The sequence below is a fragment of the Dunckerocampus dactyliophorus genome, chromosome 15, assembly GCF_027744805.1.
Source record: "Dunckerocampus dactyliophorus isolate RoL2022-P2 chromosome 15, RoL_Ddac_1.1, whole genome shotgun sequence".
Taxonomy (NCBI): Eukaryota; Metazoa; Chordata; class Actinopteri; order Syngnathiformes; family Syngnathidae; genus Dunckerocampus; species Dunckerocampus dactyliophorus.
The window spans coordinates 776,038-796,552 of NC_072833.1; the positions used below are offsets into that span (position 1 = coordinate 776,038).

Sequence of the window (20,515 nt, forward strand, 5' to 3'; positions counted from 1 at the left end):
TGTTGTTACATCAAGGCCTAGTGTGACCAGAGCAGACTGTCTGGTTGCTGTCACCATCTCTTGGTCGTGATTCTTCTATTATCACAATCCTTGGCACATTCAGAAGCGACTGGCGCCAACCAGCGAAGACCTCTGTGCCGCACATAGAAGGCATGCAGGCGGCGGGAGGGCTGACCTGAAGTGCCTCGGACTCGCTCCTGCACTCATGTAGAAGACCAGCCCCCGCAGCTGTGTATCATTCTTCCCGGTACTTTAAACTGCCAAAATTGAGCTATTGTTTCCGAGATTTATTTGGAAGCATTAAAGATAACGAACAATCGAACAGTATAACACATGATGTAAATGGAGCGTTGTTGGTGCATTTGGGAAGTTTTCGCAGACGGCTTTATAGGCGGAATAGGTGCGTTCCACCACGTGCATTCTTAGCTGCCTTTTGTTGTCTGTCATTATATCTTTAAAACGCACAGAAGAGAGAGAAAGACGTACGTGTTCATGTCTCACGGAAGGATTGTGGATGATGGGCAAAACTCCCCAAAAAGTGCACTTTTCCTTTAACTTGCCTGCTGAGGTGTTCCCATTCACATTCCGTTTGTAGATTCATGATTTTGGCTTCACATCATTGTGCGGCTTATGCCTCTGCTTTGCTGTCGTTCCCCTTTTGTGGGGTGTGAAAATCATTAGCTGCAATATGATACCAGGCCTAGCCTGGAACTGCACTCAAGGTAATCATCCGCTTCCTGGTGCCAACATGCACACCCGTGGAGGGAAGATAGCAGGTGCAGTATGCTGCAGAGTCTTGTTTTGGTGGCGGTCAGCGCCCAAAATCCAGTCTTACACAAATAATTGGACGGGAACGGCAACAACGTCTTCAGTTCTGTTGTGGAAAGTTGGGCAGTTCCTCTGAACTTGAATCCAAAATGACGTACTAAACCGGAGTGTAAATACTGGAGCTGCTGTCATCGTTTGGGTTGAATTTTGCTTTCCTGTCTCCCCCTTACACACTCAAGTCAGATCCCCCCACCCACTCTTGTTTGGCACACTCACTCCCTCTGACTATTGTTTTTGTTTTGTATGTTGTTCTCTATATTTAATGCATGCTGGACCCCCCCCTCAGTCAGGTCATGGTTGTCCAGAACGCCAGGTATGTGATGGATTTTGACACTCTTTGGTTGTGTTTTTGCTTTGTCAGTTTGGTGACGGTCTGAACATTCAGTCCCACTAACCTTCCTCAGTAGATGACCAGCCTCTGCATTGCTTTCTATTTAAGAGGACAGGAGTGACTTCATTGTGTGGTTTTTAATCTCCTAACTAGGGGTGCACGATAATTATCCGACCGATAATTATCAGGCCGATGTGAGGGAATCACAGTATGATGTCATACCGATAAATAAATTAAAAATACCTCCAATAACCGATCATAAGAACAAAAATGTTCCAATGAGGCAAGATTACCCTGTGCGGGTGAGCAAATCAAATGCTGCTTTTCCTCCGTAACTTCCCCTGAGCTCACTTGTAAGCAAACATTCAATGTTTCAATGTTTCAGAGACATTTCGTGTGCTAGCTGCTCTGCAATGGAGGGGAAAAAAACCCATTGAGCACACCAAAAACCTTATCACCCACCCGAAACGCCACATCACCACCACGCCTGGGGCATGTTGTTGTGCCGCGGCGTTTGAAAAGTGCAAAAGGTTTGCCAGAGACCTCCGTGGATTCACACCAGTCACTCGTAGCCCCGCCTCCACAAAGAGGCTGAATGGGATGAGGGCCCACTCTCTCTGCACAGACAGATGCAGGGTGAACCCTCTTGGCATCCAGCCTGCGTGGCACAGAGAGATGAAACACACGCATACATGCACATGTCAGTTTATCCAGGGCGTCATAATTACCACCTGTTTTTGTTTTTTTTATCATTAGATTAACCGATCCATCGTTTATCATGACAGGCAGAGTCAAATCTTAATTTGTTTGAGTCCTGCATGCCTCCAGGTGTGCACAAACTACACGTAAATCTAAATTGTAAAAAAGGAGATCTACAAAAAAAATGTGTTATCGGTATCATATCGTTCTTGAGAAGCAGAAAGTTGAAAAGAAAAGATATCGTGCATCTCTACTCCTAACCATTGCAAGCGTTTTGTCCCTCAGTAATGTCCCACATCCTCTAATCCTTTGACCCATTCAAGTGAACACTTCTTCCATGGTTGTGGCCTGCAGTGGTCCCACTCATTCTGATCAAATATGGGTCACCCTTGTCTTAACCCAACTAACCCTGCACACTGCTAACAAGCTAACACATTCTTAGCTTATGGTCCAACAAAAACAACATTCCAAAGACACAGCACTCATGCACTCTTGCAGCACGCCCTGACTTTGGACCGCGCCATTGTTTCTTAACAATGTGCATCCCATTCATTCTCACCCCTCCCACCCAAATGAACCCCCCCCCCACGTCCAGTACACTAAGCACCCTGTGCTGCTTTTGTGTGTAAGCAATAACATGAAATGTATCCCCTCATTCCAAACCCCGTCCTTCCTTGCTCCCACCAGTGCTGAGAACAAGAGGAGGTCCAAACATGCGGGCAAGAGCCTCAACCCCGAGTGGAACCAGACGGTCATCTATAAGAACATCCACCTGGAGCAGGTACTGTTTACTGATCCCCTCTCAACCGGTTGCTACAAACTGAAACCAGTTGAGCCAGAAGAAAACATGTCAGTTCATATCAAACATATCAGTTCCTTCAAAGTTTAGCAACTTCCTTCAATCAAACATTAGATAGTCAAAGTTCTAAACTAAAAAATGTCTTCCATTGGTTCTGTTTAGGTAGCAAACAAGTTGGGCCCAGCTGGTTCAGGACGTAGCGAGTACAGTGTTCCCTCGTTTATCGTGGGGGATAGGTTCACAAAAAAGCCCAAAATAAGTCAAATCCACCAAATAGTCGACTTTATCCTTCCATCCATCCATCCATCCATCCATCCATCTTCTATGCTGCTCTTTAAGGTGGCGAGGGTATGCTGGAGCCTATCCCAGCTGACTTTGGTCGAGAGGCGGGGTACACCCTGGACTGGTGGCTAGCCAATGGCAGGGCACATGTAGACAGAAAACCATTCCCACTCACATTCTCACCGATTCTCCAGTGAAGCTAACATGCATGATTTGGGAATGTGGAAGGAAACCGAAGTACCCAGAGAAATCCCACACACGTACGGGGAGAACATGCAAACTCCACACAGAAATGCCCAACGGAGATTCCAACCCAGATCTTCCACATCTCCTGACTGTGTGGCCAACATGCTAATCACTAGACTACCGTGCAGCCACCAACTTTATTTGTTTCCGCTTTTCTCAGACGGGCATTCACCTTTTCTCACATTTCTCTCTTGTTTAAACACTCTCAAAGTTCACATTTAGTTTGAACTTTATGATCAACCTGCTAGGTGAAGTGAGTCATGTATTTCACTCCTCTGGCTGTGCCTCATCCTCCCACCTTCCAAACACATGCATGTTAGCTTCATTGGAGACTCTAAATCAGGGGTCACCAATGTTTTTTCTTGTGAGAGCTACTTTTAGAAAATGAAAATGGGCTACTCATTTTTGTAGAAATGATTTTCATAGCTTATTTCAACCCAAACAGATCAAATGTGCTTGTTTTACCAGAACATTCACAAAATGCTGGTATCCACAACTCACATTTTATGTTTCACAATACTTTTCTAGTGTTCTCACATTATTAACTGAAAACCTGAATGAAAAGCAGGCTTGCGGGCACCTCATGTGGTCGTGGGGGGCTGCCCGCGGGCACCACGTTGGTGACCCCTGCTCTAAATGGTCCATAGGTATGAATGTGAGTGTTTGTCTATATGTGCCCTGCCATTGGCTGGACACCAGTCCAGGAACTCTTTTCACTCCAAGTCAGCTGGGATAGGTTCCAGCACACCCCCGCAACCCCAGTGAGGACAAGCGGCATGGAAAATGAATGAATGAATGAATGAGGTAAAAGTTCCTTATTGGTTGAGTGTAGCTTTACTATTTCCATCTAACAAGACCCCTAGCGACCACACAACATAGCCTTGCTGATAGAAATGTTTCCAATGCGCTGTAGGAGACGGCTTATACGTGTGTATCTTTAGTCTGGGGTGTGGTGCATGTGTACGCTTACGTACGCGGAAGCCATAAATGGAGGCGAGAGGAAAGGCTTTTGTTGAGCACAGCCAAGTCACAAGGGCAAGGCAGAGGAGGAGTGCGTGACCTTGTGTGTGTCGCAGGTTTAAAAGTTGCCCGGCCATGGCAGTGGCTCCTCCCGCGGCAGGCGACTCCTCCAGCTGTACACTCTGGTTCTCCCGGTCCCGATAGCTGTAGGAAGCCAGTACGGCCATTTTGCCATTGAAGTGAACAGGCTGCATGAGCCTCGTACAACGCCCCCACACGCACATGAAACATGCGAAGGCCTTACATGAAGCGCACGCAGCACGCACGAGTCACACGCCACACTCACCATCTAAAAGCTCCCCACGGAGGGCGAGCGGCAAGCATGTGGGTGTCGCGAATCACTTCCTCCATAAGTACGACACCCTTGCAACCGTTCTGATGCCCTACTTCCTCTACGTGCTGGCCACGCCCAACACAGTTCCCAAAAATTGCGTAGCCCGTGCGTGTGGTAACACGTACGCTGGGACGTAAGGTCCGCTTGACACAGCTACCAGCCATCCCTTTCAAAGCTTATTATAGTAATGACCTGCACCACTCCATACAAGCACAGCATGAAGACGGGGGAGCCGTTCCAACCCTCTCAGCGGGAAAAGGTGAAAGGAGGCCGCAATCTGCCCATTCAGGCTGCAAAGAGTTGGGTCTGAATCCGTTGTGATCTCTCTTAGTTCCACAGGAGTGGTCAGAGTTAGTTCACATGGTTGGGCCAGAGGTAGTGCGCCCTCTGCTGGTTGAAAGTGTGACTGTGTGTGTTCAGTTGAGGAAGAAGACCCTGGAAGTGACCGTGTGGGACTACGACAAGTGTTCCTCCAATGACTTCCTGGGCGAGGTAGGCAGTAAGCAGGTTCTTGTTTTAATTGATTCATCATTTGTCCACGTGAATAAATATCTCTGTGTCTATCTGTAGGTCCTTATCGACCTGTCCAACACGGCCCAGCTGGACAACATCCCCCGCTGGCTCCCCCTCAAGCCACAAACCGAGGGGGACCACCACCGGCGCTCCCACCAGGGCCGACACAGCTCCTCCAAAGCCTCCTCGCACTCGTCACCTAAGACCGCAGGCTCCGCCCAAGACCAGGACTCCCCGAAGTCGTCAGTGATCAAAAGCCGAAGCCACGGCATCTTTCCAGATCCGGCAAAGGGTAGGGCAAAGCATGCCTTGACTTCTCCCCCTCCTGCTGCTTGATGTTTGCGCACCCCGCCAACCCGCCCACCCACACATTGTAGCTTCAGCGTCATGCTTTTTGCTTTGCCATGGTCTGTCTTCTTGGTTGCCATGGTCACCCGGCTCTGCCAGAGGGCAGCATGGCCGCGGAAGGCTTTGGATCAAATCAAATAGAACTAAGATGTGATAGATGCCCCCAACTACACTGCCTAACTTTACCCGCTTTCATTTGGTAATATGCTCAATCTGATTGTCTTAGACACGCAGGTGCCCCCCCTTGAGAAATCTTGCAGTAGCCCCGGCACATCCAAGCCTTCCCCGTCCGAAGGCCAGAGCCAAAGCCCCCACCATGGACACGCGCAACACTCTCACTCGCGCCCCACCAAAAGCGCCGCATGGCAACGCCATCAGGAGGGTGGCACTGGGAGTGGCGGAGGCGTGGCCGTAACAACAACGACAACGGCAACAACAGCGGGCGACGGCCCACAGCAGCCTCAGCAGCCGCCCCCGCCTCAACGCCTCCAACCAAGTAAACCAAGACGCAGATAAACCCCCCCACCCCCACCCCCACCCCGACGCAGCATGGCCGCCATCTTTTTCTTCAGTTTTTCTTTCTCCCCCGGGTTAGCTAATGTTTCCCCTCACCCTCATTGTACTCACTCTATGCTCCCCCACTGCTTCTCTTCTGTACAAACGGTGTAGAGGTTGGCCACTAGAGGACGCCATTCCTCCCTTTAAGTGAAGCTAAAGAGACTAACTTGCTAGCTAACATAAACCAACTAACCTCATCTCCTAAAAAGCCTAACTTTTCGTATTTACTTGAAGTCTTATTGAGAGTAGAAGTTTGTTTTTGTTCTGTGGATGTTTTGGAAGAAAACACAGAAGAAAGCTTCGCTTCTTCCCTTCTTCTTAACCTCCTCTTTTTCTTTTCTAACAAAAAAAGCACATTTCTGAGGCTCCTCCTCTGGGATGGCTATGCATGGACCCCCCCCCACCCCCATTTTGCTTTGAACAACTATGGGGCCCACAATGCACCTCTGCCGCACCCCATGTGGGAGGGGCTTGCATGCGATGTTGCTCCTTCTATCCCTCCCTCCTCGCCCTCCATCTTCAACTTTGACCCACAAAATTTGTCTCCTGGTGCTGACCCCCCACCCGGTCCCCCTAAAAAACAAACACGGCCAGGCCAGCGAGCAGGCCACCAGAGGCACAGCGTCGTGGGCGTGCTCACCATTCAGAGAGCTCAGTCTGATTGGCTGCCCGCCCTGCCGTCGCTGGCGCCGGCCAATGGGAGCAGAGCAGACGGCCGACACCTGACCCTCAGGAAGGCCGTGTCGGAGGAGAGGCCCACCGTCGCCCGAGGTGAGCCCCCCCCAAAGTCCCCCTCCCCCAGTCCCGTGTCCCACGCACGACAGCAGAGTAGCAAAGAACCAAAATAAGGAAATAATAACTTGAAGTGATCTAAACTATGAATGATGTCATCCTTCTACGTGTGCACGTCTCATGCCAGCGCTACTTCTGACCACCACCTTCATCTTCGCATCACTGCCGTTCTTTCCTCTTTGTTGACGTCTTGTCCCCGCCCCCGCCCCCCAGCACGGTCCAGCTACAGGTCAGGAGACGCCCCCGTCACGGCCGCCTCCTTGGACAGCGGCCTGAGCGGCAGCGCCTACAGCCTGCTGGACGAGGACGGGGAGATGAACGAGGTGGACAGCGCCATCTTCCAGGTGCCACGATTGTGAGTCCCATCCAAAAAGGATTTAAAAACGTTACAATATCACTTCCAAAATATGTAAAAATGCTATTTGTTTGTCTTTAGTGGGAAGATTCCAAATGGTACCGATGGGATGAAATCATCTGTGGGAGGTTCTGATGGTAGGACTTCTTATCTTGCTTCTTATCTTTCTTCTTATCTTACTTCTTATCTTACTTCTTATCTTTCTTCTTATCTTGCTTCATATCTTTCTTCTTATCTTACTTCTTATTCATTCATCACACAAACAGTACACTACTGGTACACGATTGGTACATTACTGGTACACTGCTGGTACACTACTGGTACAATACTGGTACACTACTGGTACATTACTGGTACACTACTGGTACACTGCTGGTACACTACTGGTACAATACTGGTACACTACTGGTACATTACTGGTACACTACTGGTACACTGCTGGTACACTACTGGTACACTGCTGGTACACTACTGGTACAATACTGGTACACTACTGGTACATTACTGGTACACTACTGGTACACTGCTGGTACACTACTGGTACACTACTGGTACACTACTGGTACATTACTGGTACACTACTGGTACACTGCTGGTACACTACTGGTACACTCCTGGTACAATACTGGAACAATACTGGTACAATACCGGCACACTACTGGCACATTGTGGGGAAAATGTTTTTTTCATATGAAATGGCAGAAAAATGAAAGTGTTTGGGATGAATAAATGATTGTTCAGTAGTTTCTACTAGTTCTAGTATTTGTTAGTACGTGATGTTACTGAGCTTGAGTAGCTAGCATATACACTCATTGACGTGTACATGTGTCTTTTGTACATCCTGGATGAGGGGAGCATCATATACTGTGTGTGTGTGTGTTGTCTTGCAGGTAAGTCTCAGGTGATGGGTGAGATCAAGATTGCTCTGAAGAAGGAGGTGAGGACGGAGGGAGACCACCTGGTCCTGGAAATCCTTCAGTGTCGCAACATCACCTACAAGTTCAAGACTGCAGACCACCTGCCGGGTATTTCAGGACATACTCACATATTTCAGGACTACACACACGTACTACACATAGGCCTACTCGACACTATTGTATTCTTACACTCTGTATGCTCCTAGTTCATCATTCTTCTACTTCATTCTTTGATCTTTTTTGTGTTCTTGTTCTTCTTGCTATTCTCCTTCTTTTTCTTCTTGGTTTTCTTGCTTTTGTCTCGTTTGTTTTGGTGTTCTTCCTGTTCTTCTTTTTCTTATTCTTCTGCTTCTTTATCTTCTCCTTGTTCTTCTTTATTATTGTTGTTGTTGTTGTTGTTGTGTTGTTACTTTTTGGTCCTGGGGCCGATTGCACAAAGCTAGGATTGAGACATCCAGGATAAATGACTGAGCTGAGCTCCACCAAACCCCAGCAGGAGCTTCTAAGCACAAAAGCCAAGCCAGGATGAGTAGACACGGATTCATGAAGCCAGGTGAAACATAATCCCCACTTATTGATCACCGAGTCAACGAGTCACCACGGCAACGAGAGTGCGTACTTTCCCCCGACAGAAGCAGAAATCCTCATAGAGGAGGCAAAAGGCAACACCGCCACAGTCATGAAAAAAAGAGAGAAAGCGTGGCAAAGTATTGCAAAGACCATCCACCATCTACCATCCACCATCTACCATCCACCGTGTAACTCACATCTACCATCTACCATCCACTGTGTAACTCACATCTACCATCCACCATCTACCATCCACCGTGTAACTCACATCTACCATCCACTGTGTAACTCACATCCACCATCTACCATCCACCGTGTAACTCACATCTACCATCCACCGTGTAACTCACATCTACCATCCACCATCTACTGTCCACCGTGTAACTCACATCTACCATCCACCATCTACTGTCCACTGTGTAACTCACATCTACCATCCACCATCCACCATCTACCATCCACCGTGTAACTCACATCTACCATCCACCATCTACCATCCACCGTGTAACTCACATCTACCATCTACATCTACCATCCACCGTGTAACTCACATCTACCATCCACCGTGTAACTCACATCTACCACCTACCATCCACTGTGTAACTCACATCTACCATCCACCATCTACCATCCACCGTGTAACTCACATCTACCATCCACCGTGTAACTCACATCTACCATCTACCATCCACCGTGTAACTCACATCTACCATCCACCATCTACCATCCACCGTGTAACTCACATCTACCATCCACCATCTACCACCTACCATCCACCGTGTAACTCACATCTACCATCCACCATCTACCATCCACCATGTAACTCACATCTACCATCCACCATCTACCATCCACCGTGTAACTCACATCTACCATCCACCATCTACTGTCCACCGTGTAACTCACATCTACCATCCACCGTGTAACTCACATCTACCACCTACCATCCACCGTGTAACTCACATCTACCATCCACCATCTACCATCCACCATGTAACTCACATCTACCATCTACCATCCACTGTGTAACTCACATCTACCATCTACCATCCACCATGTAACTCACATCCACCATCCACCATGTAACTCACATCTACCATCTATCATCCACCATGTAACTCACATCTACCATCTACCATCCACCGTGTAACTCACATCTACCATCTACCATCCACCGTGTAACTCACATCCACCATCCACCATCTACCATCCACCATCCACCGTGTAACTCACATCTACCATCTACCATCCACCGTGTAACTCACATCTACCATCCACCATCTACCATCCACCATCCACCGTGTAACTCACATCTACCATCTACCATCCACCGTGTAACTCACATCTACCATCTACCATCCACCATGTAACTCACATCCACCATCTACCATCCACCAGCCACCATCTACCATCCACCATCTACCATCCACCGTGTAACTCACATCTACCATCCACCATCTACTGTCCACCGTGTAACTCACATCTACCATCCACCGTGTAACTCACATCTACCATCCACCATGTAACTCACATCTACCATCCACCATCTACCATCCACTGTGTAACTCACATCTACCATCCACCATCTACCATCCACCATGTAACTCACATCCACCATCTACCATCCACCATGTAACTCACATCTACCATCTACCATCCACCGTGTAACTCACATCTACCATCTACCATCCACCGTGTAACTCACATCTACCATCTACCATCCACCAGCCACCCTCTACCATCCACCAGCCACCATCTATCATCCACCATCTACCATCCACCGTGTAACTCACATCTACCATCTACCATCCACCGTGTAACTCACATCTACCATCCACCAGCCACCCTCTACCAGCCACCATCTACCATCCACCATCTACCATCCACCATGTAACTCACATCCACCATCCACCATGTAACTCACATCTACCATCTATCATCCACTATGTAACTCACATCTACCATCTACCATCCACCGTGTAACTCACATCTACCATCTACCATCCACCGTGTAATTCACATCTACCATCCACCATCTACCATCCACCATCTACCATCCACCATCCACCGTGTAACTCACATCTACCATCTACCATCCACCGTGTAACTCACATCTACCATCTACCATCCACCAGCCACCATCTACCATCCACCATCTACCATCCACCGTGTAACTCACATCGGAACACATCCAACTCTCTGCTGCCCCCCCGTTCTGCAACCAAGACATCCCTGCTCCGTCCTTCATCCTGGATTTGTGCAAAGGTCCCCTGATGTTGAAAATGAGAGAATATGTGTGATGTCCTCGTGGTGTTGGATGCTGTATGAAGTACGTGTCATGCAGTGCACACACTGTGTGGGTGCGTGCACGTGTATGAATAACATAAGCAGTCAGTGAGCGTGAATCTCGTGTGATAGAAATGTGTTTATCAGATCTTTACGTGAAGCTCTACGTGGTCAACATCGCCACTCAGAAGAGGATCATCAAGAAGAAGACGCGGGTGTGTCGGCACGATCGCGAGCCGTCCTTCAATGAGACCTTCCGCTTCTGCATGAACCCCGCCGGACACTCCTTACAGGTGAACACCCCCCCACGCCTAAAAAGGTACTTCTTGTAACCTTTTTGTTTTTTTTAGCTCTTCCTGGTGTCCAACGGCGGCAAGTTTGTGAAGAAGACGCTGATCGGTGAAGCGTACGTGTGGCTGGACAAGGTGGACCTCCGCAAGCGCGTGGTGAGCTGGCACAAGCTGCTTGCCAGCACCGCCCAGATTCACTCCTAGGAAGGGGGGAGGCTCACCCCATTTCTTTGTGGACTGAAACATTTGAAGGGTTGTGGCAGGAAGTGTTGGCAGGATGGCCCAAGCGAGCAAGAGCAGGTACAACAACACACGCTAAATACAGGGACACTCTTTCATCCAAGCCTTTTACGATGATTCTTTATTTTTCTAGTATGATATCACCACTTCTTCATGTCTGCACCAAGCAGGACATCTGATACACACACTCACACACTCACACACTCACACACTCACACCACCTAGCATTCCATGCCGCGTGTTCACTTTAAACAGACTTCTATGAAATGATGAGATGATTCATTTATTAGCATTATATTGAACTGGAGTCCATGTAATTAGTGTGTGTGTGTGTGTGTGTGTGTGTGTGTGCGTGCATGTATGCGCATGTGTCAGTCAGTCTGGTTCACACGCTGTAAATAGAAAGTCCTATTCTACTGCTAATAGATCCATATATAGATATACAGTACAAATGACTAACTATCACAGACAATCACGTCTCAATGATTGTTTTTATTTCTCCACAACAAAAGCTTTTTTTAGCACTTTTTCCTCCTTGAATGTAAATTGTGAGATCCTTTCTCTCCCGGCGATACCATATTATCCGATATGGACGCATCGTGCTGCAAAGTAACATCAGAGTATTTGCTCATTGTGTTTTTTCATGTTGTTCCTATGCAGTCAGCACCATCTTTCCACCAGACTCAAACGTGGCACAGCTGCATTTTCATGCATTTTTCTTTTGTCAATTTGTATTTAAAACATTATTTTTTCATTGAATTATGTATGATTTATTCCCCATACGTGCGGGAGTGTTTACAGGTGTTAGTGAGCTTTTTTGTATACATCATGCTTTTATTTTTGGAAACTCAGTGAATTTTTTCTGTTTACAAAAAAAAAAGAACAAATAATTTTCCGATAAAAGCGCCTCATCATTTCCTGGCCTCACTTGGAGCGACGACCAAAAAGACGCACCGTTTGTCCACCGATTGTGGTTTTGAAGTCAACGTGGGTATTTTCTATGACCTGGTTTCAGTTGCGTTTACGCGTCATCGGCTCACCAACACACATGATGAACAACCCAGCCGTGTAAATACGTCACCTTTTTTAAAAACACCGGGCTTAGGAGCAATAGGTCCTTCCGGGGACCACGTGAAAAAGACACCATTTCTGGCTGTACAGCGCAAACTCACCACACGAGGGCAGTATCAGTCTTCAATGTGCTCACTCTGGATGTTGCATGTTTCGTTGGTGGCTCATAATATTTTTGTGTCTGGATTACTATTAGAGAAAACAAAGAGTGAGGTGTAGAGAAGGATCTAGAACAAGTGGGCGGGGTGCGGGGGTATTTATTCATGATGATTATATGCTGACTGCACAAAGATGATACTCGTCTGTTTTGTTTTTCACTTGTAAGTAAAGAGAAATTGACTGTCTATTGCTTTTGTGGTTGTATACAGGAGGTATTGATACATTATGCAAATTGTGCTGTAAAAATGGCTGTTGCCCTCTCTCCCCCCCATGTGGAAATATATTAAATATGAGTACAAATGAAGCAATGGTGGTGTTTTGGTTCTTTTTGAGGGGTTGGGCTTCAATAGTGTTCTTCTGGGTGAGGGTGAGCGGGTGGTTGCACCTGTACACGTCAGCCAGCAGAGGGTGCTCTTGTACATTGTAATGAAATATTGACGAGACCTGTTGCGTCTTGGTCAGGAACACTTTGGGACGAACCATAAAACATCTGTGGATGTCTCACTTTTTTTGGCTGGCCACCAGTCCAGGGTGTACCCTCGCCCGAGGTCAGCATACCCCGCCACCCTAATTAGGATAAGCGGCATAGAAGATGGATGGATGGATAAGCAACTTTACAATAGTCAATATGTTTCATTATTTGTCCAAATTAGTTACAAAAATTACAAAAAAATACACTGTTTGTGCCCATGTTTATTTATTTCTAATGTTTAGATTTTCTTGCCTGCTTCGTGGAAAGTTAGTGGTCCTAAACTGGATAGTTGTACTTGTACACTTGGGCCAGCAGAGGGCGGTGTTGTACACTACAGCATGGTAACATTCGTCAAAGATCCCGTCTGTGTTAAGGTACAACCGCAAAAAACAAATCTACAAGATCCTTTAGATGGGAAAATCATTCCGTTTTTAATGACCGACTGCAAAAATGTTCTTTAAAGGTCCTGGATAAGTTCTTTGCCTGTTTTAGAAAAGTTTAGACGCACACACGCGGGCCGGTGTGTTGGTGTTTCTGGTCCACCAGTTGACTACCATCTTCATCGTCAATTCATGTCTTCCACAAACATGTTCCTTGAGTGTTAGCGTGGTCGCTCATGTTCAAGTCAGGATCGCAGGGGCAGACCTAGGACTCGCTGGAGGGATTATGTCTCGCAGCTGGCCCGGGAACGCCTTGGTGTCCTCCCGGTGGAACTGGAAGAGGTGGCCGGGGACCGGGAAGTCTGGACTTCACCTACTGAGACTGCTGCCCCCGCTACCCAGACCCAGATATGCGAAGGAAAATGGATGGATGGAAGTCAGGATTCTTCACATCCAATCCCCCCCTCACTCCCCCACCACCACTGAGCCATCTTGCTGTCATTGGATGCCTCCAGTGTCCCGCGGCCCGGCCCAGACTCCTGACAGAGTAGCTTGTCCTCATGGTAATGTGACCAGTCACTCTGTCCGCACACACACATGCACACGCACACACACGCATCATATCAAACACACGAGCGCCGTCGCTTCCCTTCGCCTCCGTCAACCATGCAGGCGCCAGGATGACAACCCAACATCACATGACGAGGACGTGGAAAACCACTTAAAAAATACGTGATGACCTCCACAATGTCCCCGTGACTCCATCAAGATGTGATTGCGAACATGGAACGTGAAGGGATTTGTCATGTTTACAAGGAAATCTGGATCAGAATCCGATTAAACCTGCTTTTCACGTTGTGGTAAAACCAAAACCGATTTTTTTGTAATTTTCTCAGCAATTATTTATTTAATTAAATATTTTTTTCCTATTAAGTTCGGCCCGTTATAAAAGACACAAAAGCCTTCTTTTTTTTCCCTTTTCATCCATTTTAAAACATTTTTATACTTTTTTTTTTTTAAGATCAAACTCAGTGTGAGACACGTCACACATTTGGGTCATGTTGCATCCCTTTTTGACAAATGTATTTTTTCTAATGCTTTTCTCCTTTTTTAAAACAAAAATGTGCCCATTATAAAGATTTTATTTCTATTATTGTAATTATTCAATTGTCAGGTTTTAACTGGGCTTTTGTCCACTGGGATTTCACTGTTATTTACATTTTTTGTAGATTAGATTTAACCATAAGATTCACCCCATTGTAAATATTAGATTTATTTTTATTGACATTTCTGAATGTACATTTGTATAGAAATAAATACATGTATAAATGCATTTTTTTTAGATTTAAATTGTTAATATTCCTGGATTGATTTACTCACCTTTTTTTAGCTTAATTTAACGACTTAACTAAATTATTAATTTTAAAAAGTAAATTATAACAACTTAATTTCTCACCAACATTTCAAAGAATATCCCTGCATAATAATAATAATAATAATAATAAGGTCCTTGTCTGTCCGCCATGACACCCAAAATGATGCTCAAATGCAGCATCTAAAAGATGTAAAAATGCAACAATTGTGTTGAACAACAACATCCTTGAGTCGGCGTGGAGACAGCAGAGGGGTTGCTAGGAGACGGCAGCTGGCTAATTCCCCGGATAGATGGGTGGGGTCGGGAGCTGGCGACTGAGGCCACACCTGCTGCACACGCACACGCACATGTTGCACTCATCGCTAATTCACGCAGAAAAACAAGCTTATCTTTGACGTGCGCACTCGCATCGACGTTTGGCGGATGCTCTTTCCCTCCGGCTGAAACAAACCTTTGTGACTCAGCAGGCTTTTGACTCCTCTTTGTAGCAAGGAAACAACAACAAAAGTACAATAATCCCTCGGTTAATACGTTGAATGTCCGCGATATACGAGTCAATGGTAATAAATTGATTATTTTCGTAGTAGAGCATAAAAATCTTGTTTATGACTTTCTAAAGACGGTTGTTAACATTGTTAGAACCATGTAGTCATGAAACAACACCCCAATATTCACGTTTGCGCGCCTGTTATTCTTCGTTTATGTCAGATTGCAACGGCTACGGGTACACTGCAGGGACAAAATAGATGGCTGCTGCTAGCATAGCAAGCTAGCGACCTAACTAGTTAGCTTCTCCAATGTCCTTATGCAAAACTTTAGAGCTTCAAACGGAGTGGGGAAGTAGTACAAAGGAGACAAAATCTTTCCACTTCCAGACGGAACAAGAGGAGAACCTTTTTTTCTCCCGATCTCAGCCTCGGCGTGGCTCTGCTAGCTCAGTAGCCAGTCCCATAACTTTACTGATGCTTAGTGACCACAATACTACATATAACATGTCTTTCAATAGTTTTGACTAATAATAGACCATCGTCAACCATCATTTATTAGTTATTAGTTGAAAAGCCTCACACAATGAGGGAGCGATACTGCAGTAGTTTACTTTAGGACAGCAAGTCAAAGTGAAGCCACCATCTGCCGTCTAGTGGACACTTTTAGTGTAGGTCGTGACAATCAGGCGCCATACAGTACTGTATTCAAAGTTGCTAGGAGTTAGCATGTACGCGCCATATCAATCATACATTTACTATCAGATGCAGTCAGTCACCATCACGAACAATAAGCTGTGGCTATCCTAGGACCGCTTATTGGAAGATGGAAGTGTTTGAAAAGCGCATGTAAGTAACCAGTAGTGCAACATGTCCACACTTGGAGCCCGTGTGTGACACCGCCCCCCTTTTCCCGGTCTTTTTATGACAGTGTAACGGAGCCACTGGGAGTGGGAGTGGGGGTGGGAGTGGGGGCGGGCTGATGTGATTTGTGTGCAGCAGAAGGAGAAGACGACGACGACAACGGAGAAGAAGCAGCAGCAGGACGACGCTGTGGATTTGTGGAGCTTTACTATTCTTTTGGATATTCCCCCCTTTGTTTTCAGCTGTAGAAAGCGATGGATTACGGCGTGTGTGTACTTTTGCTGCTCTCCAGCGTGTCCTGCGTGTCCACCGGACAGTTCCCCAACGCGCACATGTGAGCACTAAAGTGTCCTATCGCAGTATTCCTCGCAGTATTGCACAGTATTGCAGTTTGTTTGGGGTGCTTTGTGCTCGCCCCGGTAGCGTGCTTTAAAACGGAGGTAACAAACATGGCAACACAACTTGTGAAAGCCGATATATTTGGGGAGCTATTTTCTGCGGCGTGACACATGCGTGCCCACCGGGTGGGGGTGGGGGGTGGGGGTTCAAATGTGTCAAACTTGATCCTTTTTTCTTGATTTAAGTTCACCCTTCGCGTGTTTGCTGCCCATCTCTTCACAGTCATCGCAACAAGACAACAGTTATTATTGACATCACAGCGTTCTTGTGTGTACTTCCTGTTTGGAAATCGCTAGTCCAAGATCCTCTCTACATGGCAGGAGCACTCACAACCCGCACTGGGCACACTGTAGACCAGGGGTGTCAAAGTGGTGCCATGGAGGGCCGAGACACTGCAGGTTTTCTTTCCAGCCAGTCACTAAAGCAGGTGATTTTAATGATCAACACCTTCAGTTTGAGGGAAGGAGCTCATCAATGAAATCACCTGCTGAAGAAACTGGTTGGAGAGAAAACCTGCAGCGTCTCGGCCCTCCAGGGCACCAGTTTGACACGTGTGCTGTACATCCTCTATTTGGCAGCAGCACTCTGCTGTTTTTAAGGACCCACTGCAAAAAATGCCAGTCAAAGATGACCTGTATGATTAAAAATGTGCTGCTGTTTTTATGGACCGACCAGGGGAATTGGGGTCAAAGAACCTTAAGAAAGGAGTGTTCTGCTGTTTTTTTAGGACTTAGCGAGTCAAGGATGTTCTATGGGACAGGAGTGCTCTGGGGTTTTTAAGGACCTACTCCAAAAAAGACCAAAAAACGCTCGTCAAGGTCTGTTTTTTGCTGTTTTTAGGACCAAGCTAGTAAAAAATTGTCGACATCTCAGGAGCACTTTGCTGTTTTTTATCATCTAATGTAGCTGGTCAAAGATGTTCTCTATGATAAGAATGTGCTGCTGTTTTTAAGGCCTTATGTGAAAAAAAATGCTGGTTATGAACAAATGCCAATCAAAGATTACCAAAATGTGCTGCTGTTTTTAAGGCTCAACTGCAAAAAAACGGGGGTCAAACAAACTTACCAGACAGAGTGTTCTGCTGTTTTTTATGGTCTAGCTAGTCAAAGATGCGCTATATCACACAAGCGCTCTGCTGTTTTTAAGGACCTACTAAAAAAAAACACTTTTCAAGGTCGTCCATATGTCCAGCTGTTTTTTAGGACCTAGGCACTAAAAAAAATGTCAACGTCACGGCATTGCTGTTTTTTTATCACTTAATGGAGCTTGTCAAAGATGGTATATATGACAAGAGTGTTCTGCTGTTTTTGTAGAACTTAGTCAAAGACACGCTGCGTCACAGGAGCGCTTTGCTGTTTTTTAGGACAGAGCAAGGCAAAGATTCTCTATACAACAAGAGCGCTGTGCTGTTTTTAAGGACCTGACAGACACCCTCTGCTGTTTTGTCAGAACCCACTGCAAAAACGCTGGTTAAAGATCCTCTATTTGACAGCAGCAGTCTGCTGTTTTTAAAGATCTACTCCAAAATGCTAGTCAAAGTCCTGGATATGTCAGGAATGTTTGCTTTTTGTTTTTTTAGGATGCAAGAACCCTAGTCAAAGTGTGATAGGAGCGTTTTGCTGTTTTTTTAAGACCTGACTAGTCACAGATTGTCTCCATGACACGAATGCTCTGCGGTTTTTAAGGACCTGCTGCAAAAATGCAAGTCAAAGAAGCGGCATATGACAGGAGCGTTTTGCTGTTTTTTAGGACCTACCTAGTCAAAGATCCTCTACATCCCAGGAGAGTTGAGCTGTTTTTTAGGAACCTACAGGATAAAGATTGTCTACATGACAAAAATGTTCCACTGCTTTTTAGGTGCTACTGCAAACAGGTCAGGGAGAGACTTGGCTTGATGGGTTTCCTCCACACCAAACTCATCCAAGCATGCCTTCATGCTAATTAGTTGTGCTTTGGCGCCCAAATTCAAAGATGAAGTTGCAAATACCAGCAGGTTTTTTCCCAAATAAGGAAGTTCCAGATGGTCGTCAAGGGGCGTGGTGCCGTCCTCCATCCTCGGTGGGGGTGGGGGTGGGTGGGGGTGGGGGAGCCGTGATGGCACTCAGCCTAATGCTCCTCAGTGCGCTGATGTCAGACTTCCAGATATTTCATGGCCGCTAAGTGGATTGATCCGTGGCTCAAAAGCGGGCGGGCGCGGTGGGCTGCACTCACCCCCCACCCCCGCCTCTCACCATGATAATGTGCAGCCTTCTTTATGCAACATTCTCAGACATGTTTGTCATGTGACCTCTACGAAGCATTTGGGTTGTGCCAAGCAGTCCAGTGGGCTACGTAGTGGTGGTCTCCACCCGTGCAGCCTCCACGTCATGTCTGCCCACATCACCGTCTTCATCTTCTAGTTCGTCTGAGTATTGATTGCAGTGTAGCGACGCAGCCTGATGTCACGAGCACGCTCGTCTTCCACGTTATCTGCTGTCCTTTTCTACCCTGCTGTGAAGGCTAAGTCCATTTCATGCTCAGCGAGAGAGTCACGCCGCTCTGCTCGTGTCTTGTCTCGGCCAATCTCCTCCGCCGTGGTTACGTGAGGAGGCGCTTCATGTGAACACGACGGCATTGGAGGCGGAGGGGGTGGGGCTCTCTAAACATGGCGGCAGGAAGTCCAGGAGAGAGCGCCGATTAGTGTTGTTAGTGAGGCTGAAAAGCAGCAATGCTAACGCTAGCTTCTTGTATAACTTCTTTTTACGCTTTGATGACAAATAACCACGGTTACTAAAAACACGAGAGTTTGGCAAACACTCTTTGAAGCTGGAAAAGGAATTCAAAATGCAAACAAATCCAGAGTCAAGCATCATGCTGGAGAACGTCGGGAAAAGAAGGCTAAATGGGGGCGGCCATGCCTGGTGTGTAAAACGTTACAGATGCTTCCTGCACTGCACGGCTGCCGTGGTAACGGCACAGCGTGTTTGCGTGCGTACACATGGTCTGTAAATGAAAGCCCCCCGGTTGTGATGACGCACCGGAGGCGTTCTAAGTGCTTGAAATGTGCTAGGAGCCCCCCCTCCCAGGTGTGGCAGACGAAAGTGGGCACTAGACACCCGGTGACGGCTTTGTGGAGAGGCCTCCCCCTTAATGGAGTGGTAGTGGCGAGACAGGAAGTGTTTAATAGACGCTTTTTGAAGCCATCAGGGGACCACGTCGTCCACATTAATTGGACAATTTGTCCAAAGAGGGTCTGGATTGGCTGTAATCCGCCTATTTATACACACTGGATACACTAGCGCGCGTGTGTGTGCGTGTGTGTTCATGTGCGTGTGTGTTCGTGTGCGTGTGTGTTCATGTACGTGTGTGTTCGTGTGCGCATGTGTTCGTGTGCGTGTGTGTTCGTGTGCGTGTGTGTTCATGTGCGTGTGTGTTCGTGTGCGCATGTGTTCGTGTGCGTGTGCGCGTTGTTGGGAAGAGAGCGGCTAAGTGGATGGATGCGTAGCGACGTTGGCGGCAATGTGTGGAGGTGACTGGGGGCTCATCCCCGTGGTCTCTGCAGCCCAGTTGGAAGTGACAGTGAGCAGAATGGGGGGGGGGAGCGTGACTGTTTGGGTGCGTTGGGGGGGCCTTTGGAAGGTCAATCACTTTCAATGATGCTATCAAGTGGAATCTGGGACGTCCCGAGCCACATATTTTTGGCTTCTAATCCCATCCGATTTTTTTTTAAAGTCTTGCCGATCCGATCCGGTACCGATGGTTTTCTGTAGTTTGTTTTAATAATAATAGTAATAATAATAATAATAATCAGCTTTTGTTCCCAACACGAATTAGTGTCATGAAAGTGCTTATGAAACCAGCATTAAAAGAATAATAAGAATAATAAAACATGAATGATTTACAACACATGACTTTTTTTTACA

At 46.8% G+C, this 20,515-nt stretch overlaps 2 protein-coding genes across 4 annotated transcripts in view; both read left to right on the forward strand.

Annotated features, from left to right (window-relative positions):
* pcloa (piccolo presynaptic cytomatrix protein a) overlaps positions 1-12,942 on the forward strand; it is a 41,156-nt gene extending 28,214 nt beyond the window's left edge. For 2 of the 3 annotated variants that reach the window (XM_054800487.1, XM_054800489.1), the window contains 10 exons: positions 1,115-1,141; positions 2,546-2,639; positions 4,960-5,031; positions 5,110-5,344; positions 6,553-6,729; positions 6,964-7,105; positions 7,187-7,242; positions 7,996-8,130; positions 11,026-11,171; positions 11,229-12,942. In XM_054800487.1, coding sequence (XP_054656462.1) covers positions 1,115-1,141; positions 2,546-2,639; positions 4,960-5,031; positions 5,110-5,344; positions 6,553-6,729; positions 6,964-7,105; positions 7,187-7,242; positions 7,996-8,130; positions 11,026-11,171; positions 11,229-11,372 — 1,228 coding nt within the window. In that variant the 3' untranslated portion in view covers positions 11,373-12,942. The remainder of the gene's footprint in view (positions 1-1,114; positions 1,142-2,545; positions 2,640-4,959; positions 5,032-5,109; positions 5,345-6,552; positions 6,730-6,963; positions 7,106-7,186; positions 7,243-7,995; positions 8,131-11,025; positions 11,172-11,228) is intronic. The other variant, XM_054800488.1, reaches the window with a different exon arrangement.
* Positions 12,943-16,333: 3,391 nt separating this feature from the next.
* cacna2d1a (calcium channel, voltage-dependent, alpha 2/delta subunit 1a) overlaps positions 16,334-20,515 on the forward strand; it is a 52,566-nt gene continuing 48,384 nt past the window's right edge. The window contains exon 1 of the mRNA XM_054800474.1: positions 16,334-16,548. Within this exon, the coding sequence (XP_054656449.1) occupies positions 16,469-16,548 (80 nt within the window). The 5' untranslated portion in view covers positions 16,334-16,468. The remainder of the gene's footprint in view (positions 16,549-20,515) is intronic.